The sequence below is a fragment of the Arvicanthis niloticus genome, chromosome 1 (assembly GCF_011762505.2).
Source record: "Arvicanthis niloticus isolate mArvNil1 chromosome 1, mArvNil1.pat.X, whole genome shotgun sequence".
Taxonomy (NCBI): Eukaryota; Metazoa; Chordata; class Mammalia; order Rodentia; family Muridae; genus Arvicanthis; species Arvicanthis niloticus.
Genome location: NC_047658.1, coordinates 136350936 through 136375140, shown reverse-complemented (window position 1 = coordinate 136375140; position 24205 = coordinate 136350936). Strand labels below are relative to the sequence as shown.

At 41.0% G+C, this 24205-nt stretch overlaps 2 protein-coding genes across 33 annotated transcripts in view; one reads left to right on the top strand and one right to left on the bottom strand.

Moving 5' to 3' along the window:
• The first annotated feature begins 2397 nt into the window (after nt 1–2397).
• The window catches only part of Spata6l (spermatogenesis associated 6 like), a 63217-nt gene continuing 41409 nt past the window's right edge, over nt 2398–24205 (top strand). For 11 of the 32 annotated variants that reach the window (XR_013106033.1, XR_013106028.1, XR_013106035.1 and 8 more), the window contains exons 1-5: nt 2777–2936; nt 6797–6934; nt 10300–10348; nt 15137–15178; nt 21173–21297. Coding sequence is in view for 10 of the 32 variants with exons in the window: in XM_034499127.2 (XP_034355018.1) it covers nt 2898–2936; nt 6797–6934; nt 10300–10348; nt 15137–15178; nt 21173–21297 (393 nt within the window). In the remaining 22 variants the exon portion in view is untranslated. The other 21 variants (XR_013106052.1, XR_013106055.1, XR_013106054.1 and 18 more) reach the window with 8 other exon arrangements.
• Plpp6 (phospholipid phosphatase 6) lies at nt 3761–6589 on the bottom strand. The gene has a single exon (XM_034499144.1). It carries the CDS (start codon nt 6484–6486, stop codon nt 5614–5616), a length of 873 nt encoding a protein of 290 aa, XP_034355035.1. The 5' UTR covers nt 6487–6589; the 3' UTR covers nt 3761–5613.

Sequence of the window (24205 nt, the reverse complement as noted above, 5' to 3'; positions counted from 1 at the left end):
TTTCGAAGGAATTTTCTCAATTAAGTCTTTCCCAGTTATGTCTAGGTTTGTGTCAGGTTGATTTAAAAAAAAAAAAAAACCACCCAACCCAGTACAGGTACCTACATTGGAATGGATATGGACACCATGTGTGTATATATATATATGTATATGTATATGTATATATATACACACCATATATATATGTATACACACATATATATATATGTGTGTGTGTATATATATATATATATATATATATTTTTTTTTACTTTACTTGGTGGCATTCCCATCCTTGAGTGACTTTGCTTGGTCTCCAGCCAAGATGGCAGCATCATTGATTAAATGATCTGCAAGGTGGACTTGAGACATTATGAATGTAGCAACTTCCACTTTCTCTGTGGCCTGGGTAGCCTGTGTGAACTTGGATAATATGTTAATCAGGATTGGGAAGATCTAAAGAGACACCTGGTGGCATATGTAAACTTGTATACATATGGTAATCGGTATGTATACTGAGTATCACCTTGATAAAAGACATTGAGTTAAACAAAGGGTTATAAAAATACTACTTGGCCAGGTAAAGGAGAGAAAACACAGACAAAAAGAATGGCTAGGTAGTCCAAGGGAATTCAGAAGATTCAGGGCTCTGCTACCTTATCGAGGTGAGTCTGGTAATATCAAGAGTTAGGAGAGTCTAGTCATAACAAGAGGTAGAAAGACCAAAACTGGGTGTACAGATGGGACAGTTTCCAGGGACCAATAATCTCTGTGTTGTGGAGGCAGTGGGGTGACAGGGCCCTTGGACTCAGACATGACCATTGTGATAAGTTATGTAGCCTTGGGGAAAAGGCTGTAAAACACAGGTAACACTATTCTCAGAGAAGTACGGCTGCAATGAAACGACCATATGCAACACACCCACCTCTTTGCAGGTCTTCAGTTAGAATTGATTCTTCCCTTCTCTTTTACCTCTAGAAACTTAATTATCAATTTGTTTGGACACACTAGTATTATCATTGGTGCTCTCCTTGTGAAGATCATTGCAGGGCTTGTACCAGTCAACTGTCGTGACGAATCTGTGCTCTGGGCATCTAGACAGCCAGGAACCTATCTGTGTACGTCTTTGGGTACTGAGAGAGCACTAGGAACTGGGTATAGATGCAATGCTGTGTCCATCATCACACCAAGCTTTCCTTTACAGAGAAATAAACTGTAGCTACTGAAAGGAATGTCTTCAGCAGTATCTTCCTAGGGACATCTCCCTGTACCATTTCAACTACACAGATCCTCAACGTAAAGAAGGCATCAATAATAAATCACAAGATAATTTTTAAAATTCTATTTTGGGTCAGGGTCTCATGGAGTCCAGGCTGCCCCTCCAACTCATTAGATATTTGTGGTGGTTTGAATATGCTTGGCCCAGTGGCTAGCACTATTAGGAGGATCTCATTGTCCACTCCCACAGACACACATTTCCTCCAACAAGGCCAGCCCTACCTTCAACCACCACAATATTCTGGGCTAATTATGAATTTCTGACTCTGTTGCTTCTATCTTCCTAGTGCTAAGAGTGCAGACATGGATCAAAGACAGATTTTATATAGTTCTGATGAATCCTAGGCAAACACTATCAACTGAACCACATGGTCCAGCTCACATTTTTAAAGAATATTTATGTATTTACTTATTTCATTTTTTTGAGACATAGACCTTTCAGAAAATTTCTTTTTGTTTGGTTTTTTGCTTTTTTTTTTGTTTGTTTTTTTTTGTTTTGTTTTTTTTGAAACAGGGTTTCTCTGTGTAGTCCTGGCTATCCTGGAACTAACTCTGTAGACCAGGCTGGCCTCGAACTCAGAAATCCACCTGCCTCTGCCTCCCAAGTGCTGGGATTAAAGGTGTGCACCACCTGCCTAGCTTGCTTTTTTTTAAAGGAAATTTTTTATTGGCTAAAAACACCCACATTATCCTCCTGTCTGCTGTTTTTGTTGTTTGTTTGTTTGTTTTTGGTTCTTTTCGTTGTTGTTTTATAACATATAATGGGAAAATGTCATTTCTCTTGCTAGTTAAGAAGTCTTACTCTGCCTGATTTACAGTGTGACTGCTGTTTTGGCAAATACAGTAACTACCCCCTAGAGATGGTGCAATTCAACGCTTGCTTTAACTTACTAGGAAAGCTGAACAATGCAGGGAAGTGGAACGGACACTTTTTTCTAGACCTGAGATTCCTAACTTAAATCTCTTTAGAAATGACCTATTTATAGTTAGTACACTACTCAATTTATTGATGGTGAACATGTTTCCTGGGGCAAAGAAGAAGACAAGGCATTTAATAGGCAAGGGAGTCCCCTAGGGGACAAACAATTATGATTATGCTAAACAGGAATCCCACTGTCTGGGTGGGGCCCCGGGAGCCACTAAAACTGATTACACAACGACACTATGATCTCATTTCACCTTGGGGGATGGAAATTGTTAAACATTTGAACATAATAACTGGGGCCAGAAAGTGTCCAGAAAGAGACAGGACAAAACTCTTGGCATCTGCGGACACATTCCCAGGCGCTTAGACAGTCGCTGGGCCAGGCCACCACCAGAGAGGCTGAGAAGAGGTCTGGCTCCCAGCAGAGCATAACCGCGCCTGCGTCTCAGCCTCCAAGGAGTTCCAGAGGAGAAGGTTGAGCGTTTGAGTGTCCATGGCAACCGGACGCTTCCATCTTCTGAAAGCTTACACTCCAAAGCTTGTTGTGAGATACCCTTCCCAGTGGGAGGGACCTGGGCCGGGAGCATTGATGGGGGAACAAAGGGGAAGGGGTGGGGGTCAGGGAAGCTTCTGGAAAACACTTGCCTTGATGTAAACTAAGAAATAATTGGTTCAAGGCTCAGCACAAAAGGAGCTTTGCGGTGCCCAGGGAAGGATGCCTATGGAGGTGGTGGTGGAGCTCCAAATCCGGGAGGTAAGACACCTGCGAGCCAACCGCGTTAACCCGCGTTAAGTTCTCCTTTGCTTACTGCATACACACCTGCTTTGGGGACAGATCTGTCCTTCTGACCCTAAGATTTCACACATTTATTTCCCTTGGACCTCTTAGCCTTTAGTTCAGTATGTTTCATCTTTCACCTTTCTTTCCAAAACCAACATGGTTTTTGGCTTTTTTTAAAAAACAATTCCGACTTAGGTTCAAGCAGGATTTTCGTTTTAAAGATACTTTGTGAAAAAATTTAAAATTTTAAAAAAGTAATCAAAGAATATATAATTTTTAAAGCTCCACTTTTGATAGTGTCCCACCTCTATGAATCAAAGCTGTTTCCTTTAGCTTTGGACTGCTAATTTCAACAGGGTAATTGATCTAACAATAAACACTTTGTGATAAGGAGGATTTAACTCCTCCTTAAAAGAGGTGCAGGGGCACAGTGACTTTGCTATTTCCATTTGGGACTTAGCCGTTCCTTTTGCTTTGCTCTCCTGTCCTCCAAGACTGGCATGGGACTTGGCCTCCTGGTTAAAGAGGAGCTTAGGCCATAGTTACAAGTGGATGCTAACATGATACCTACCGAATGGAACTTGAACTAGATGATGCTATGCAATCAGTAAACCCTTAAGGTTTCACTGAGCATGTAGAAATGAAAGGAAAACAAAAGGGTCCTGGTTTTGGTTCCATTTTGCTGACAGTTCTCAGTTAGGCTGTATTAATTTTAAGTGTTCAGGATGAGGAAGGAACCCCCCAAGAAGCCAAGTGATCTCTCTTACAGCAAAGCAAAAATTAAAGATTTCACCTCATATCATTCAACATTACCAGTTAATTTATTTTGAAAAGGCATCCTTCATTGTACAAGTAATTAACAAAGAAATCAGTTTTTTACTCTAGAGAATTTAGGATTATTCATGAAGTCAGGTAAATTGATCTGATCTATATTTTTAAAGCCAGCAAACCGGGGTCCCAGCAAACAAAACATGAAATTTCAGAAGTGCAACTAGAAGTGGAAACTAGAAGATGGGCCCTCAGTTATCAGACTTGGGGACACTCTAAGAACAAACGTCACTTTCAAATGCCTGGCTAAATGTTATAATGAAAAGTGATCTTCAAAAGTTTAAACAACACACCCAGACCTCTTAGACCTCACAGCTTAGCAGATCTGATAAGGGAAGAGGTAGTCTGTGTTTAGGTTGTCGTGGGAATGTGGTAACTGTTTTGTTTATCAAAGGAGCTGTTCCTATTGGTGTCCCTGGTACCCACTCACAAAGGTCCTACTTCCTCCTACTGAGAACTGGCTTATCATTTCCCACAGTCCTTGAACATCAGACCATAGCCCACAGTCCTTTCTATTTATAAACGCCAGAACAACTGGCCATTGAGATCCTCCGTTCCACCGGCGATTTAAAGGCTTTCTTTCCAGACACAGCAGCACTTACAGATTTAATGAACATAACCTCTTTGGTCTTTCTAGGTCAGACAATAATCAGAGTCTACCATGTTATCTGGTCATCTTTGGTCTTAGGAGTGGGAGAGGCACCGTGAATGAACAGCTTTCAATGTAAACAGAAATTTAAGAGTTATACCTAACGCTCACCTTGGGCAATAGGCTCTCCTGAAAAGTTTCAAGTTAAGTCCTGTACCTAAAATATGCTGGACACAGCACAGTGGGATTGGTAGGGAGAGGAGCATACAGTCACCCTTGTGGTACACACAGGAACCCTATGTAGGCGCACTGGAAAGAACCACATCACTCTTCTATTTTTTTTACTTAATAGAGGATCATTTGCTCTATTCAGTAGAGATGACAGACAGCACGGCTTCACTTCCTGCCCCTGGCCTACTTCCTGGTCTGCCTACTTCTCCCCAACAGCTCAGCTTCTTGCCCCCTGATAGGCTACTTGTGAATGGGGTTAGGAATGAAGCAGCAGTCTCATACTTACATTTCTGTGGGGGCCTTAGACAAGCCCACCTTTTGAGTATGTCGTCTTTGACATCTTGGTTTGTTCTATGAGTGCTAAAAGATAATATTAAAGAGTAGTGGAAAGAGAATATCTAAAGACCGTTTGAGAGGTACAGGGAGAAGAAAGGGAAGTACTCCCTGGAACCTCTTACTACCAAGTCCACGAAGGTGGGAGAGCTTAAGGAAGCAGAAGGGAAAAGCTCCAATTATGGCAACAGATGTTCAGAGAGTAAACTGGGGGGAAAAATGTCTTAAACTTTTAAAATATTGTTTAAAAATCTATCACAGGTAAAGGGCTGGGAATAGCACATGGTTTATCTAGATAATGGCTCTTAAAATTCAATTTACAAATAACATTGGCTGTTTTTTTGGGGGGGTGCAATTACTCATTAACACTATTCTGTCAACTTTAAGTAAATAGCATTCACATAGTCAGCTTGATTTCTTTGCGTTTGTCTTAGTGATAAATAGCTGTCGAATACATACACAATAGACTTTGTTTCTCTAGTATGGCCCGTGTTCAGTAATAGCCAGCATGTGCTCCGGTCTAGGAAACTTGTCAAGACAGTGGGATCCCAGATTTCCCAAAGGCCGCCTAAAATGTCTGAGGGGCAACTGGATGGCTCTGGCTTAGGTCAGAATCCTCGAATGTGGAATCCTTCAGACCTCGTGGTGCCAACAATCAATGAGATGGTGTCACTGTTGATTCCACAGTACAAAAAGAACTGGAACATTGTGGGGTGACAGCCAGCAATAATCCACAATGCTGTACTGCATGTAGCCCAGAAAAAAGCCAAAAGCCACATCGGTGACGTTGTGCCGCCCAAGCATGACCCTGGAGAGACCCAAGACAAAGGCCCACAGGACCACCAGCACCCTGAGTGGAATGGCCAGTACCAGGTGGTTCAGGATGAACCGCGACACCAGGGCGGCCCTCGTGGCATGGCCCGAGGGAAAGGAGTACTTGTCCACCGAGAGGGTGAAAAACATGTCCATCTGATTGTGCGCGGGTCGGCGCCTGCGGACCAGCCCTTTAATCACAGCCACCAGCAGCAGGTCCAACAGCAGGGCGAAGAGCAGGTTCATCAGTACTTCGCGTCCGGCCCAGCTGTCGCTTCTAAGCAGGCAGTAGAGGGTGCCGAGCAACCAGGGGATGCCGTGCCCTGAGATCTCCAGCAGCTTCATCAGGGGCCGCACGCTGCCCCAGGTCGAGCTCTCCCCAGCACACACCCCCAGCTTCTTGGACAGCCACAGGTCGATGGCCAGCAGGGAGCGCAGGGCGATGCCCAGGAAGGACGGGTTCAAGTTCATGCGGGCGTCCTCCGGCGGCGGGGCCGGGGCTGCCTGTGCAGATCCCCCGGGGGCCAGCGGGAAGGAGCCGCGCCGGTGCACCGGGCTGTCGGACGCGCGCAGGCGGGCGCTGGCGGGATCCGCGCCCGCGCGGCAGTTCAGCAGCGATTGGAACTCGAACCTGCCGCCGCCGCCGCCGTGGGCCGGGCTGCCCGGGACGCTGCTTCCGCCCGAGGAGCTCAGCGGCCGTCCCTCGATGGTCCTCCGGGGGCTCGGCATCACGGCGGGCGGCCGGTCCCGGGGACCCGGCAAGACCGGAGACAGGCTTCCCGGCCCGTCAGCCTCTTCCGCTTCCGCACTGCCATCCGGGAGGGCGGGCCGAGAAGTCGCAGAGCACGATTGTGACACCTGGCGGAGACGTGGGAGGGAACCGGGATGAGCCAGCTCGAGGAGAGGTGGGAGGATGGAGAAGCTGGGAAGTGCAGGTGAAGGACAAAGTGAGGGTGTCACTACAGAGCTGTGGGAGGTTAGGATAAACAGCCCCGCTGCACAAAAAACAATCCCTGATTGCCTTCTTTTTCTTTTTAAGATTTCTTGCCCGGGAGTGTTCCTGCCGGACAAGGAAGTTGTTTACCTTGGAGTCTACCTTCTGAATCAGTACCTGGAGACAGACTGCTTTCCCTCTGTGTTCCCTATTGTGATACAACAGAGCATGAGATTTGAAAAGGTGATTTTGACCTCTCAGTGGGTTTTCTGTCTGAAACCAGTTTAATAGTCATAAAGAATAGCGGGTTTGTACATGGGTTTTTTTTTTTTTTTTTTTCTTTCCCTTTTTTAACACAGTGTAAAAAGTACAAGAGGCCTTGAGGCAAAAACCACAGTTTGGAAGTCTTGCTTTTTGTTATGCAGGCCTGAGCCAAGTTCTGTCAATTGAGTGCTAAGTACCCCGTGGATGCTTTCTATTCTTGGAACTCCCATGGCATTTTTTAACTGGAGCAGAGAGCGTTTCTGAATGTTCTTGGAGGTGTTAGAGACAGTTGCATTGCATTTATGAAAGGGGCTATTAATAAACTGCAGACCTTAAGAAAAACTTTCTTAAGCTCAGAAAAATAACTTAAAACTATAACCAAGTCAGCTGTACCTGGTAATTGAAAGCCTATAACTGCACAAGAAAGCTGTTCCTTTTTTTTTTTTTTTTTTTTTTTGAGTTTCCTTAAGTCATGTTCGTGTTATATAACAATAGTAGTAAGAGCTAGATTCCATTCCAATGAGTGCAATCATGATTTAAAAACTTGTAAAAAAAAAAAAACCCAAAACAAAATAGCAACAACAACGAAACACTGGACAGGGCTTCCCACTTCAGTACAGTGTAGACTATTCAATACTCTGCAATTATGGACAATACCCTAAGGCTTTGGTTTTTGGATTTGGGGTGAAATTGGAGTAATCTTTAGTAAGCCTAATGGTTTTGCCCAGTGTCCCCTAAGGTGGAATTTTGGGGCAGAGGGAAGACTGTATCACATCGATTCTAAAGTCTGGAAGATGCTTTCCAGAAACCCACCTATCTCTTTCAACCCAAGGACGAGAGAAAAGGTGAACACTGTGGCATTTTTTAAAATTGCAGCCTATTCATTTGAAAACGAAATCAATCTGGTTGGGGAAAAGTAAATGGTTAATATCCTGGAAAATACAGTCAGGACCCAGATGATTCTACTGGCCATATGTGGGTGATGGACATGGTGTGAAGTAGGTGCTGAAAATGAGGGGTTCCCCACCCCCAACATTTTCCCCTCTCATCAGTTGCTGGCCCTGTACAAGACTTCTAAGACAGAATTGTAAGAAAGCAGAAAGATACAAAAATGTGCAAACAGGGCATGATACATCCATGAATACCTTGGAACTTAACCTAATCCTGCCCTCCTCTGCTTTTGAAAAGGAGAATGTCCGAGACTCACACGTTCCATGTTTCTCTCCTGCTGGGTGGAAAAGCCTGAGATTACTCCTCAAACTTACCGTGGGACCATTTTGTTTTTTTCTTTTTCTAAAACATAAGGTTGTTTAGGCTCATATTCTAGTTTCTTCTAGTTCCAGGTTTCTGGTGATCTGTTCCATTCTTTAGCTGAAAAAAAAAAAAACAAACAAACAAACAAAAAAAAAAACGCGTGAAGCACATAGCAAGAACATTTTCTTTCCCCAGAAGCCCTTTGCAGGGCTTAGATTTGAATAACTTAAAAGCATTTGGGCAAACAGATTCCTCATAAAAATTTATGAGCCGTTGTATTTGATTAGACTAAGCTGACCATTTGCTCCCCAAGATCACCCTTGAGAAAACCCTTATGTGTAGATATGTTAGATTCTTAGAGCTGACATGCAGAAGTAACCCAGGAGCAGCAAACTTACTGTCTCACAGTACTGGAGACTGGATGTCAAAGAATGTTGGTGGGGACCATGCTACTTCCTGAGGCATGATAGAAGCTAGTTCTTTGGTTTATATCACTGGTTCTCAACCTGTGAGTTGTGACCCCTTGGGAAAGTTTGAGTCTTTCACCGGCGTCTCCTAAGACCATTGAAAAAACATAGATTATGCTGTTGTGATTCATAATAGCAGCAGAATTGCAATTATGGAGTAGAAATGAAAATAATTTTGTGGCTGCAGAGTCACCACAATATGAGGAGCTCTTTTAATGGGTTGCAGCATTAGGAAGGCTGAGAAACACTGCTTTATAGCATCGCAACTCCAGTATGTACCGTTTAACCATTTATTCTCCATAGCACACGGAATTCAAAGCATTCTGAGCATTAGCCAGAGAAGCTCCAGTTCTTTAAGGCAAAAAAAAGATATGTGTGAACTGTAAAACAAAAGCAGACACTTCATTGATCAGAATGTCAGGTGCCCTTGCTAGGTTTGTTATCTATGCTGGCTCTGTCTACTCTAACCAAGTAATTACATTTGCTTTCTCTGGGTTGCATGTCAGAATAGAAAACTTTATGCCTGATTTGTCCCTTTGAGCTCTGTATGGTTCCTGAATTTTTTTTCCTGCTCAAGTGCACTCATAAATGTATTTTAGTTTATTTTTTAACTTTAAAAACATGGAATTTTATGCTTAAATACTCACTTAAAAAAAAGACATCAGTCATGTGTTAAATGCCCAACCTGTTCCAGTAGGACCTCATTCAAAGTTTAACTAAGCATATTTGTATTGATCCTATTTGGAAATCAGATCATATTCTGAGAGACTAGGGTTCGATGTCAACCTGTGAGTTTTGACAGGGACACAATCCACCTGATGACAGTGTGAAATGGAAGGGTGTGATTATTGAAATAGTTGAGGAAAAAAAATGTTACCTGTATTTACTTAGTAAACACTACCCAATTTTGCCCTCAAAGGAGACCTGGCTTTAAGATCTCAAGCAGAATTTGAACCATGCCTAACTTTAAACATTGTTTAAATTAGAAGTTTAAAGGTTAAAGGTGCTACTGAGAAGAACAGCTGAAAACCTTTTGCTTTCAGAAGGTCCTGTTCTTTGTCAGCGATGGCTCAGAACCTTTTATTTCAAGAACAAAACCTGCAGATCTGACAATGTTTAAGGTGATATAGTAATGTTTTTCTTGCATTCGATGATAGAAGTCACTCCCAACACCACTTGTCTTTGGTGTTACATATGGGTAAAATCTGTTTGTCTTCCTGTTTAGCATAACCAGTTGTGTGGACAGAAGAGTCATCATCTAGCTACCACTTGAAGTGTACCTACTGTATGCAGAATGTTTTTCTATGCATTCAAGACCCACATTGATGCAAGACGTGTTTGCTTGTGGAGCAGGTCAAACTGATGGCATTTTAAGCATGTGATAGATTCAGCTAACTCAAATTTCTTTGCACTTAATCATTCTGAAAATTTTAATTCATCCATATAACAGCCATTTGTTGTACTTTTACCACATGCTTCTTAAAAATGTTCCTTTTGAATGCTAAAATATCACATGGCTTGATTTTTATATATGCTAATTCCATGACAGAACATAGAGTATGGTTTCTAGAAATACCTTTTGGTAAAACTTTGAACATTTCTTTTCCCTGTTTTTCTCTGTAGGTATTTGAAGAGGCAATAGATCCCGGAGCTGTTGCAGAACTTTTAGAAAGTAGGTACTTGGGAGAAAAAAAAAAAAAAAAGACTCCTATGTACAGAATTCTGCTGCTACTGAAGTGAGACGTTTGTGTTTGATCGATATTTAAACTTAGGGAAATTCTATGGTGAAATTTAGTTCATGTTTTATTGTTTGTGTTGCTTGATTAATTTTTAGGGACATAATCTTGCTACGTAGTTTAGGCTGGCCTTGAACTCTCTCCTCCTGCCTCTACTGTCAGGATACTGGGATTATATAGGCAGATGTCATCACATCAACCTTTGAAAATGTTAATTTATAATAATAAAATAATAATAACATTATTAATCATAAATATTTCTTATTTTAAAAATAAAAATAAATAAAATGATAATTATTGTTGTGTGCCTATGAATATGGGTATGAGTGTACAGCGTATGCTTGAGACAGAGGGCAATGTTGGGGAATTGGTTCCCTCCTTCTGTTTTGAGTTCTTGAGCTAGAACTTGGGTCCTTGGGCTTGCATGACTTTACCCCTGAGTCATCTCACCACCTACCTGAACCACTATCTTAAATTGCTATAAACATTCTTCTTAATACAGATGCAAAACCAGATGTGGTGGCACAGGACTCTTAACTTCAGTTCTTAGAAGGCAGAGACAAGAGGAGTTCAAGATTAACCTTGATAATCTAGCTAGTTTGAGGCTAACTTGAGGCTAGCTTGAGGCTAGCATGAGGCTAACATGAGGCTAGCTTGAGGCTAGCTTGGGCTACATGAGACACTGTCTTTAAAAACAAAAGACAATAAAATTTTGTAGTATAGACATGATTTTTCTGGATGACATTATTCTGTTTGGTTATTATAAACATTAAACTGGATGTTGTTGCAACAATCAATTAGATCATTTGATTAGAACATTTTCAATGTTCTAATCAAACAAAAAGAAATTTTATACCTGTTAACAGTTATTACTAATACTCTTCTTACTGTTCTATTGAATGCAAATGCCAGTCTATCCCAGAGCCCAGGCTAGCCTCTAACTCCTCTCTCTGTCTCCTGAGTGCTGAGGTTGCAGGCGTGTACCACCATGCCCAGTAAGCAGACATGTGCTTATTTTGCATATCTTACATGCAGGAGACTGTATAGTCTATGCTTCTCTATGATTGGTTGCTTTCCCTTAGCATAATGTTTTAAAGTTCATTTATATTATAGAATTTGCCAATACCCCACTCTCTAACATTCCATATATGACTTTATCACATGTGGTCTTTCCAGTCATCAATTAATGGATACATGGGTTGCTTCTGCTCTGTAGACTACAGTGAATAATGATGTTGTGAATATTTGTATTTTCCATATAAGTTTTTATATTGAACTGTGTTCTCAATTCTCTTGGATACACTCATGCACACATACATGTATACATATATACAAACATATACAAACACTCTTGTAAGTAGTACTGCTGGGTCACAGTAACTTACAATATGTGTAATAACGTTGTAAGCCTCCTGCACTACTTACAATAGCTGCTGAATCATTGGACCAGCAGTGTTGCAGGTTTCATTCTTTTCCCTGTTCTGGCCAATCCTTGTTTCTTTCACTCATTTTGATTGGTTGAAGCCTTGGGGCATGAAGTACTTTCTTACCATTGTTTTGCATGCCTCTAATAGCTAATGGGGTTGAGTGTACTTTGGAGAAATCACTATTCATATTTTCTTCTTACTTTTTAATTGGATTGTCTGTCTCTAAAACAGAGTTATACGTTTTCTTTATAAAGAATCCCAAGACTTTTAAATGAAAGAAAATACCTAATATTTGTCTGTGTCTGACTTTCACTTAACGTGGTGATAGTCTACAGTTACACCAATTTTCTACTGCTAATAACTTACATTTATTCTTCTTTATGTCTATGTGGTGGTTTGAATAAGAACAGTACCATAGGCTTATATATTTGAATGGATACTTGTCCCCCTGTTCTGGCACAAGGATTTAGCAGTGTGACTTTATTGATAAGATATGTTACTGGGGGATGGGCTTTGTGATTTCAAAAGTCCATGACATTGTCAGTATCTCCTGATCAAGATGGGAGCTCTCAGCCACTGTTCCAGCACCAAACCTGCTGGCCTGCCTGCTGCCTGCTACCATGCTCTCTGCCGTGATGGTCATGGACTCTAACTCTCTGCCACTGTAAGCCACAGATTAAACATTTTCTTTTATAAGTTGCCTTGGTCATGGTGTCTTATCACAGCAATGGAAAAGTAACCAAGACAGTAAGAATAAATCTCTACTGTGTATACAGTGTGTATACAGTGTGTACAGTGTGTCTTTGTCTGTTGAGGATTAGCTGGGCTGATTCTCTTGTCTTGACTGTTGTGAATAGCACTGCAGTAAACATGAGTATTTTGGTGTAGGTATTTTGGTGTAGGTATATTGCCTTGAGTTCTTTGGGTATATACCAAAAAGTGAGATAGCTGGGTCATATGATCCTTTTCAGTTCTTTTTTCGAAATCTCTATATTGAATGGACTAATTCACATTCCCACCAGTAATGTTTAATGGTCCTCCCTTTCCCAGATTTTTACCAACATTTGTTATTTCCTTGATATCTCGTTTGACTGGTGTGAGAGGGAATCTTTATGTAGTTTTAAATTTGTGTTCTCTTTATGCCTAAGGATGGTGAACATTTTCATTTTTATGAGACTAAATTTCATATAGGTCAGGCTGACTTCAAACTCACTGTGTAGTTGGCAACGGCCTTGACTCCTGATTTGCCTGTCTCCAGCTCCTAAGTGCTGGGTTGCAGGCCTGTGCCGTTACACCTGCCATTTCTCATGTGCTTATTTGCTAATCTGGGTTTCGTCTTTTAACTATCGTGTACCCCTTTCATTAGCTCACTTGTTGCTTGGGTTGTTTGATTTTTGGTGTTAAGTTTTAGGAGTTCTTTATACATTCTTGATATTAATCCTTTGCCAGATATATAGCAGGTGAAGACTTCTCTTCAGTTCTTTTTTTTTTTTTAAGATTAATATGGATATGAGTATACCACCATTGCTCTCTGCAGACACACCGTTAGAGGACAGCAGACCCCATTACAGATGGTTGTGAGCCACCATGTGGTTGCTGGGAATTGAACTCAGGACCTCTGGAGGAGCACTCAGTGCTCTTAACCGATGAGCCATCTCTCTAGCCAGTCTCTTCAGTTCTTTAGCTCTTTTCCATTTTCCCTTTCTATGCAAAAGACTTAATTTCAGGTGATCACTTCTGTTCAGTTCTTGGTATCACTTCTTGAGCTGTTGGCATTGTTTCCAGAAACTTTTTGCCTTTCCTTGTATGTTAAAGTGTTTCCCCTTATGGGCTCACTTCATATTAAGATCTTTGGTCTCTTTCTAATTGTTTTTTTTGTACAGGGCAAGAGGTAAGGATGGACTCTCAGTGGTTCTCTAGTTTCGCCAGCACCATTTGTTAAAGAAGTTGTCTTCCCCAGTATGTATTCTGGTTTCTGGACACTCCATTCTACTGTATTGTTTGACATGATCCTTTCTGTCAGTACTGTGTTGGTTTTGTTACTGTAGCTCTGTGATATGACTTGAATCAGGCATTGTGATAGTCCCAGCAGTGTGCTTTTTGCTTGGGATTGTTTTAGTTAGTGTGTGTGTTTGTGTGTGTGTTTGTGTGTGTTTGTTTGTGAGATATGAGTGTGAGTACACATGTAGAAGTCATTTCAGGAGTAGATATCTCTTGCTTCTGGGGGTTCTGAAGATTTTACTCACATCATCAGGCTTGAGTGACACATTCTTTATCTTGCTGAGTCATCCATCCCTCCTGGCCAAAATTTAAGTCTCAGTCTTGTCTTTACAGATGTTTTAGACAGCATCTTTAAAAATATTTTAATCTGAAGGAACATTGTAATATATATTAATATATATTTATGTCACATTTGTATAGTCAAATGGCATGCTTTTTAGGCAAGCTAAACTTTTGTATTGATTAATACTAGCACTTGGGTTTCAAGCTTTAAAATGAAAAGTATATTGCTATTATAGTACTTTATGAATATACATACTTTTATTTATGTGTGTCTATGTGCCCTATGTGTGCATAGGTGTCCACAAAGGCTGGAGAGGGGATCAGATTCTCTGGAGCTGGAGTTAGCTGCCTGACATGGGAGCTAAGAAGAAAACTTGTATCCCTTGCAAGAGCAATGTGTTCTCTTGACCCAGCCATTTCTCCAGCCCCTAACATACCTTTAAGAGCAAAATATTATATACTTTTCATGAAGCAAAATGCAAATTTTGTAGCTCACTCATCTTTGCTACACTCCCCCACTTTAACAAAACGTGTTTCATTGTTGCTACATTTTAAATTATACTTGTTCTGTGGTGTCCTTGTGAAAATGGTTCTAGTACCTCCTCACATACAGAGTATACAGGTGCTCAAGGACCATAAGTAAAATGATATAGAATTTGTTTATAACCTATGTGTGAGTGTCTGTGTGTCTGTGTGTGTACATCCCATATAATTTGGATTATCTGTATATTACATACTGTAAATTTTGTAGGAAGTTATTATTCTGCATTGTTTAGAGAATAATGAGATCAGAATATGTATGTTAATAAAGATACAATTACTTTTTAAATGTTTTCTGTTTGTAGGTAGCTGAAAGATCATTGTAGAATCTCCATTTAGGGAATCTGTGACTACAGAGGGCCAACAATACTGTTATTACCAGTAGTATAAATGAGATATGGCGGTTTTAATTTAGCATTTAATTCTCTGAAATAGTAAAATTAAATATTAAAATCTCATTTTCTTCTTTCTTAGGCTTCCTAACCAGGTTTGAATTAGTACAGCTAGTGTCTCCAGGTAATATGCTAACAAACTTAACTTCTAAACTAACCATTTCATTTTGAAAGAATGAATGGGGGACAGGTTTTCAGTTTTCTTTATGACTGAATCATTTCTAATGGCATACTTATCCAGCAGAGTAGAGCGTGCCTGCTTCTCCTGCTTTGGCTAAGCAGGGCATTATCATTCATTTGAATTTATGACTTTTGGGATGTATATTAATTTGTTTAGAAATGTTTTATTATATTATGACTGCTTATATTTAGATATGGTATGTCAATTGTGGGGTTTTTTTTTTTTTTTGGTTTTTTGTTTATTTGTTTGTTTGTTTTTTTACGATAGCTTTTCTCTGTTTAGCCCTTGCTGCCCCGGAACTCAATCTGTAGACCAGGTTGTCCTTGAACTCAGAGATTTGCCTGCCTCTGCCTCCCCAGTGCTGGGTGTGTGTGCCATCACTGCTCAGCTTCCTCACTGTTTTTGATTGCTTGCAGAATGAGGTTTGGATGCAAGCATTTCCCTTTGCTATAAATTTATATTTATTCAAGTCTTTAATCAATTATGATCAATACCTATGTATCTCTTTCATTGCACCATATAGATATTTTCTCAAGTGAACATTCTTTTTTCCTGAGAGTTACTGAGAAGAGAGTGGTGAGCTGGATAGAAGTCTCAGCTAAAGGGGGAGGACTGAGTAGAGGCTTTCCATGAAGGTTGTGATTTATAATTGGATATTCCTAGGGTAGGCCAGGGGGCTAGGAGTGGGGTGTAGAGCTAGCCATCTGCTTCTTGTTTGTTTGTTTGCAAAGGTAGCCCTGTAAACAGATAAGAACTCTACACTCCTAAGAATATAGGGATGAGCCCTTGAATTATTACAGTGTGAATCTAGCAACAGACACTTGGATATTACAGTGTGAATTAGTGATAGGCACTTGAATATTAAGGTTTGAATCTATACATAGATGCTCGAATATTGTGGTGTGAATGTGGGGATAAGTGCTGTGAACACGCATACAGATGTTCTAGTTTGAACCTAGGTGCAGCCATTCAGACATGACAGTGTGAATTTAGAGGAGTCCTTGCATGTGTGGGTTGAATATGGGAACACATGGACATGCAAGTGTTACTCTGTGAATCTAGGTGTCCCTAGCTTCACACGATTTTAGTGTTATGGTGTCAACCTAGGGATAAACAGGCACTTAGATACCAGTGTCTACAGATTATGGTGTGTATCTAGATACAGATACTTGAATAATGTAGTATGAGGCTATCTGTTCAAGAATTACTTGTTTTGGTAGATAATACAGAGCAATGCCTCCTACCTGCTAGTCAGAAATACTTACTGAATGATTTTTTTTTAACCAAAATTAAAAAAAAAAAAAAAAAGGGGACAGGCTAAAACCAGGTCATTGAGTTTTTTTCCATAATTTTTTTCTTGTTTGACCCAATTTTATGTTTAAACATATAACCCCGTGAATTGGCAAGTTACATTTTATGTTACTAGAATAGGGTCATGTTTATTTTGGTATTGCTTAATTTTTGTACTAATTAAAAAATACCCAATATCTAAATATTGAAAAAATTTCAACTAACAAATGATTATATAGATTAAAAGTAACTAGAACCCACTCATTAACAATTCCTGATAGGTACTTTATGACAGTTTACTGTGTATTGTTTTAGACTTTTAAAAACACACTTAGTATGTAATGGATTGGCATATGTACCTAGTGCTAAGGTAACACAGACATGCTATATACAATTATCTATACTATTCATAGGACACTGTGAATAGTATAGATAATTGTATATAGTACTTACTGTCTAGAATTTTATGTGTTTTTGGACCATTACATTTTTTTAGTCAAGCCTAGGCTGGCTTTGAACCCATGATCCTCCTGTCTGATCCTGTTGAGTGCTGGGATGTATGTGTTTTCCACGTGACACAGATATCTACCCGTGAGGTTATAAGAATAGTTGTTTGACTAGTCGAGCTGGCAGCATGCATACCATTTATAATGCACAAGTTAGTCCCATGCAGCATGGGAGCCTTATTGGGCTTGCTTTATGTTCACAGCCTTCCGGTTTCAGATTGCGAGTGTAGTGACACCCAGTCTCAATTGCTGAAAAGAACAGTTTCACTCAGCGTCAGAGGCTGTGCAGATAAATAAGTTAATTACACCAACGTGGCACGTGGCGGCAGCAGTGGTCTTTGGTATTAACTGAGTAAATGTAATTTGCATAAAGTCAAGTGTAGGGTCAAGTGCAGGGTCATATGGACCATGCTGGTTCTTGGAGACTGGTTCTTTTACCAGCTGGCCATTACTTTGTTTTGCTATAGATAGTATATTCTTGTTTGACAGTTTTCACAGCATCTGCAGATACACACAGGGCTGTGACCATCAAGTTAGGGACACGGTAGCCATGCTCAGAGCTGCGTGGAGCTTACTTTGGTGAATAATGAGAGTCAGTGACTTCACTCCCAGAAAATGAAGACCCCTCTGGTTGTTCAGTTTACAAAGGTGTGAAAAAGTGAGACACCGGGGGCAGTGTGACACTGTGCGACTGTGAGCTTGGTGCTTTCTTTTTATTAATCTCCCCAGGCTTAAGCTTTAATACTGTCTCTTTACCAAGTCCAGCTCAATTGTTCACCGCAGTTAGTAACGGCCATTAGAAGACAGTAAGAGTTTATGCAGACTTAGCTTTGAATGCCTACTTATCCCTGTGGCATCATGACAGGTATGCTAAACTCTTTCAAGGAGAATCAGTGAGGTACTCTATCTAGAAGCAAGCATGGTGACAACTGTATTATGCTCTAGAAACACAAGGTAGCCTTCAAACTGATGTAGTTGCTAGAATTTTCTTTTCTTTTCTTTTCTTTTCTTTTCTTTCTTTCTTTGTTTCTTTCTTTCTTTCTTTTTTTTTTTTTTTTTTGTTTTTCGAGACAGGGTTTCTCTGTGTAGCCCTGGCTGTCCTGGAACTCACTCTGTAGACCAGGCTGGCCTCGAACTCAGAAATCCGCCTGCCTCTGCCTCCCAAGTGCTGGGATTAAAGGCATGCGCCACCACCGCCCAGTTTAGAATTTTCTTTTCTTATAGTCCTTTTTTTTTTTTTTTTTTTTTTTGGTGAGGGGGGGAAATGTTTACCGAAGTCTCAATGATGTCATTGTCTGTGGCATCAGCTGATTGAGAATGCTGAGTGCTTTCAGCCACTTTACTTGACCTGTGAGATTCGGCAGTCTGAGCATGCTCATTATTTATTACCCAGGCTCTGTCACATCGCATCATGTGCTGACATTTTCACACTGGCTGCTGATTGGGTTACTGAAAAAAAAGATCAAACTTGGAAGACAGTTTTAAGATACTTTGGAGCTGCCCGGTGGTCGTGGCGCACGCCTTTAATCCCAGCACTTGGGAGGCAGAGGCAGGTGGATCTCTGAGTTTGAGGCCAGCCTGGTCTACTGAGTGAGTTCCAGGACAGCCAAGGCTACACAGAGAAACCCTGTCTCAACCCCCCCCCCCAAAAAAAAAAAAAACCAAAAAGAAAAAAAAAAGACACTTTGTTTGGAGCCTTCTGATTTTCTAATTGGTTAAACTAATTCCCATTTCAGTATTATTTTAATTACTTTTCTGTGATAAAGTCTCTAACAGAAGGAACCCAGGAAAGAATGGCTTATTGGGGCTTATATTCAAGGTAATAGTCTATCACTAGGGAGACGTCACAGGGTTAGCTCCACTCTAGTCAACTTGATATCCAAATACTTTTGCAAAGAGGTTTATTTGTTTATATATTATATGATTATGAGTGCTTTATCTGCAGGTATGTCCGTACAACAGAAGAAGGCATCAGACCTCATTATAGATGGTTGTGAGCCACCATGTGGTTGTTGGGAAATTGAACTCAGGACCTCTAGAAGAGCAGAGCAACCAGTTCCCTTAACTACTGAGCTATCTCTCTAGTCCTCCAAACACATCACTTTAAAAATTTTATTATTTTTATTTATGTGCGTGTGTGTATCTTTGTGAATATATGCTACGGATGTGTGGGTACCTGTGAAGGCCAGAAGATCCTCTTATCCTTTGGAGCGGGAGTTATAGGCAGTTGTGAGACTCTTGACACAAGTTCTGGGAACTAAAATAGAATCCTCTGGAAAAGTAGGAAGCCATCTTAATCACAGAGTCTCTCCAAACTCGTTATAACATGTCTCTTTGAATCACAATCTTGCGTCCCTTCTCTCCAAAGCCTCAAGTTCATCTCCCAACACAAACACAATCTGCTGTCAAATGTTTCTTTTGTCCTTAACAGTCCAAATGCTGTCTGAGACTCAAGGCAATCTCCTAACTATGAGTCCTTATAAAATAAAAAAACAAGCTGTGCAGTTCCAACATAGGATGGCCCCAAATTATCATCCCCATCCCAGAAGTGGAGGAATCAGAGTCTGGGGAGGATGATCAAAGACAGCATGGAGAACATCAAGCCCTGCAGCTCCATGTCCAGCATCAGGGCTCATAATGAAACTGACTGCTCCGCAGGGCTTAGATACCCATCCCTCCAGATACGCAACCTGTATTACATTCACTTCTTCTGTTTATTTGATTCTACTCCATGCCCACAACCACCCTTGGTTTGGTAGATGCCTTGCACTCACGGCCTCTCCAGCATCTTGGGGTTTGCATTAGAACCTAGTCTTCACATTTTCAGCTTCACCTCCACAGCCTGACACAGTGGCCTCTTATGGCTGCCTTGTAAGGGACTCTGACCCTGCCACACCTTTACTGGACTCAGCTGTTCTCCGAAACTATGGAGCAGGATTTCATGACACTGTCAATCTTGCATCTTTCATGACTCAACATCCAGTAGCATGTGGATGACATTTCCGAGTACCACTGCCAGCTCAAGGTGAAGCATGCCCCCCTTGGACTATAGCTATGTCAACTTAGATGTGATGACCTGGGAAACACTTCCCTAGCCAGGTGCCTTCAAGGAGAAGGGGACCATTTTTATTTTTTACTTCAGGCTTTCTTCCTTCAATTACATTTGAACCTTCATAAGACAAATCTTCCAAGGGGTGGAGTTTTGAGCTTAGGGTACCCTTCCTGTTGTTCCTGTGCAGTGCGGGAAGTTTCTCCTCAGTGACAATCATCCCTTTACGGATTACAAGGGCTTTCTCCCCAACAACCCAATCTTCTTCTGTCTTGACATTTCCTCCACAAAATTGATTAGCCTTTTACTTTTAAATTAAAATTCACTCAAGTTCTCAGGGTAAGCCCAGAGTGAAACTAGCCTTGCTCAGATTATCACATGAGTGGCCATCTTTCAGCTCCTGATAGAAGCCTTGTTGCTGTCTGAAACTTCATGGGTTGGGCCTTCACTGTTTGCCTTTCTTTTAGCATTTTTGGCTTCAAAGCTTTCACCAGAATGATCCTTTAGGTTATGCTTATTGTATCAAAGAGTTTCTTTCTTTCTTTCTTTCTTTCTTTTTTTTTTTTTTTTTTTTTTTGTTTTTTTCGAGACAGGGTTTCTCTGTGTAGCCCTGGCTGTCCTGGAACTCACTCTGTAGACCAGGCTGGCCTCGAACTCAGAAATCCGCCTGCCTCTGCCTCCTAAGTGCTGGGATTAAAGGCGTGTGCCACCACCACCAAGAGTTTCTAGTCAAAGATTCCAAACTCTTCTACAAACTAGTTTTAAAAACCCAAGAGCCACATAATCAGTTTATGGTAGCAACCATCCCACTCTGGGTACCGATATTCTGTCTTAGTTGCTTTTTTTGTTTCTTTGATAAAATACCCAGACAAAAGCAACCTGAGGAAGGAAGGGTCTATTTGGCTCATAGTTGAGGGTACAGTCTATCATATCTCAAGGACGTGTTTTCTCAATGGAGGGTCCCTCCTCTGAGGTGACTATAGATTGTGTCAACTTGATGTAAGCTAGTTGGCACGCCATCTGAGCATCTGTTTTCTTAAACTTGAGGGGTGTAGACGACATACACTTATGCCCTTTATTCTTTCATTCTAGCATGGGAAGAGTTGGCCTACTATGAAAAAAACACCCGCGATTTCCTATTCCCTGAGCCCAAGCTGACATCCTCGCACCTTGGCATGCAGAGGGAGATACTCATGAGGACGGCTCTTTGGTTTCCAGTGAGTGACCTTTCCACAGGGGCTTCTACAGGAAGAAAAGTTCTTGGAGAGTGAACATTTCATTCCTGACAGGGTTGGCCTTGGGCAGGTAGCTTTTCTTGCTTAGTTTCTTTGGTTCTGTTTTTATCCATGGTCAGATGCCCAGCTCACAACACTAAACTATACTGATTTCTACTCTTGATCTAAGAGATGAGAGTTTTATTATCTAACAAAGCTGTATCTTTCACCTATCCTGTTGTCACATGATGTCCTAGAAAGTTTCTCTTTCACTACTATATATTTGCAAGTTGACAGAAAAATCTGTTTGGTCATAGTTGTTATCACTAATTAGAGTAGCGACAGCAATAATATTATTTTACATTTGTTTTATGCCTTCAATCTTCTACACATTTTTTTAGAGGGTTTCTTTGTGTAGCCTTGGCTGTCCTGGAACTAGCTCTGTAGACTAGGCTGGCCTCGAACTCACAGAGATCCACTTGCCACTGACTGCCGAGTACTGGGATTAAAAGTATGCACCACCATCTCCAGGTAACCTTCTACATTTTTTAGTCACTCTCTTCCTAACAATCTCAAATTAGCCAAGGCTGATACTCTGTTCCCTTTATCAGAGGAGAACTCTTAGAGGCTGGAATCATTGGGGAACCATGCGTGGTGCAGCAGATAATCAACTGATAATCTGTTTGGAGGCATTTATCCGAACCCAAATTCAACACATTCATTTTGATTCTTTGAAGCAACCACTTTTAAAATGGATTTTTATGTCTCTTGGATGACATCCACTTAAAGGGCCACATCTTTGGGAATTATAAGAAGCACGGTTACTACTTAAGCTTTCTGCTTCTGTACTATGCATTGCTATTATTTAGTGAGATGTCACTGTCCTCAATCTTTCCCAGTACTGTTTAGACTGTGTAATCGGAAGAACCTCAATTCCTGCAATGCTTCTGATGACTGATACTCTAAACATAGATAGTCATCAAACCTTGTCCTAATCAGAATTCCAAATGCTGTAACTTTAAGCCTTTCCTGTTATCTTTCAGGGTCCGGAAAATTTTCTGGAAAGTACTTTTTTTTTTCCTTTCTCCAGCATTATCTTCATGTATGACCTAAGCCTGGGCTTCCTGTGAGGCACTTACCTTTATTGCTTCAAGTTATTGACATGTTGCCCTTCAGAATGTCACAGGGACTAAAAGTTCAGGGGAACCAGCCTGAGGAAACTCTTAGATCAACTTTGTTTTCCTCAAATTCCCAGTTAAATAAAAGCCACCTTCAAAATCAAAACAAGGAGAAACACTTATTTTTGTCCCCACGTGTCATGTGGTGAGTGCCCTGGGCACTAATAGAAAGACAAACCTGTAAGAAGTTGTATTTGTAGTTATTTGTGAATGAAGATGTTTTACCAGCTTTAAAATGCATCGGAATGCCCTCGTGCACCAGATGAAAAAAATATCAGTTCCTGTAACTGGCTTTATCAAACTCTACCAACAATTTGTAAGAAAAACAATAGATAGAAATGATTCAGCTCCTCTGAATCAAATAACAAATCAAAATGGAAGCCATTAAAGCTTCAGGAGCAGCTGATGCTCACTGCTGGTGCGTGCTGAGCTCACAGCATGGCATATCTTGTTCTGTCACTGTCATCCAGGAAGGGACTGCTGTCTCCTCCCCCATCAAGTGGAGGGGAATATGCTGTACATCGGGAATGTACCCGGGCTCACAGAGCCGGTGGGTGGCAGAGCAGGAATTCTTATGCTTCAGCTTTCTGTTCTTAGCTGCAAACATGATGCTAATTCTCCTAGATGTTTGCAGTGCACTCTTCCTGGTTGTTATTACTACTATAGAAAATGAGGGTGAATGAATTGTCTAGTCGGGCAAACCATCCACCTGCTCACTCTCTCTTATCAGTTCAGTAACAATTAGATTTTTCTCTTTCTTTTTTTTCCTTTCCTCCTTTTTTTTTTTTCTTTTCTTTTTGGTTTTTAGAGACATGGTTTCCCTGTGTAGTCCTGGCTGTCCTAGAATTCGATCAATAGCCTGGTGGGTCTTGAAGTCACAGACGCTCCTGCCTCTACCTCCTGAGTGCTAGGACTAAAGGGGTGTCCCACCTCCACCCAGCTTCCCCCACCCCCCTGTATTTCTATACATTGTTGTTTTATTTCATTTTAAATCTCATCAGTCATTTAGATGATAAAGCACCATACCGAAGTAGACATCTACTAGTTAAGATTTGGCCTGATGATCTAGGCAGTGGTGGTGCACGCCTTTAATCCTAGCACTTGGGAGGCAGAGGCAGAGGCAGAGGCAGAGGCAGTTGGATTTCTGAGTTTGAGGCCAGCCTGGTCTACAGAATGAGTTCCAGGACAGGCAGGACTATACAGAGAAACCCTGTTTCGAAAAACAAAAACAAAAACAAAAAAACAAAGAAGACTAGGCCTGATGAATATAAATGGTTTATATAAGTTTGCCAAGACAAGTAGATAGGGAAGAAGATCCTCTACCTGCCCCCCTCTTTACTAATTTTTTTTTATGATCCCATATTTTAGATAGAGTAGCTAATATCATAGACACTGTTACCAGATGCCTCCTGGGACCAGCTCTGCCACTGCCAGCCTGTGTCCGAGATCACTTTTGTCCAAGTGAAAATTGTATTAGGATCCACTTCACAAGGTTGTGTTAGGAGTATGTGTGTATTCCAAGTTAGGAGTATGCTTCATTGACTTAAACCTCAGCTTAATATAGAGTATACATTACGTAGGTGTTTAACCCAGTGGTTCTCACCCTTCCTAATGCTGTGTCCCTTTAGTACAGTTCTTCATTTTGTGGTGACCCCTCAACCATAAGATTATTTTATTGCTCCTTCATAATGGCAGTTTTGCTACTGTTATCAATCACTATATAAATACTCGAC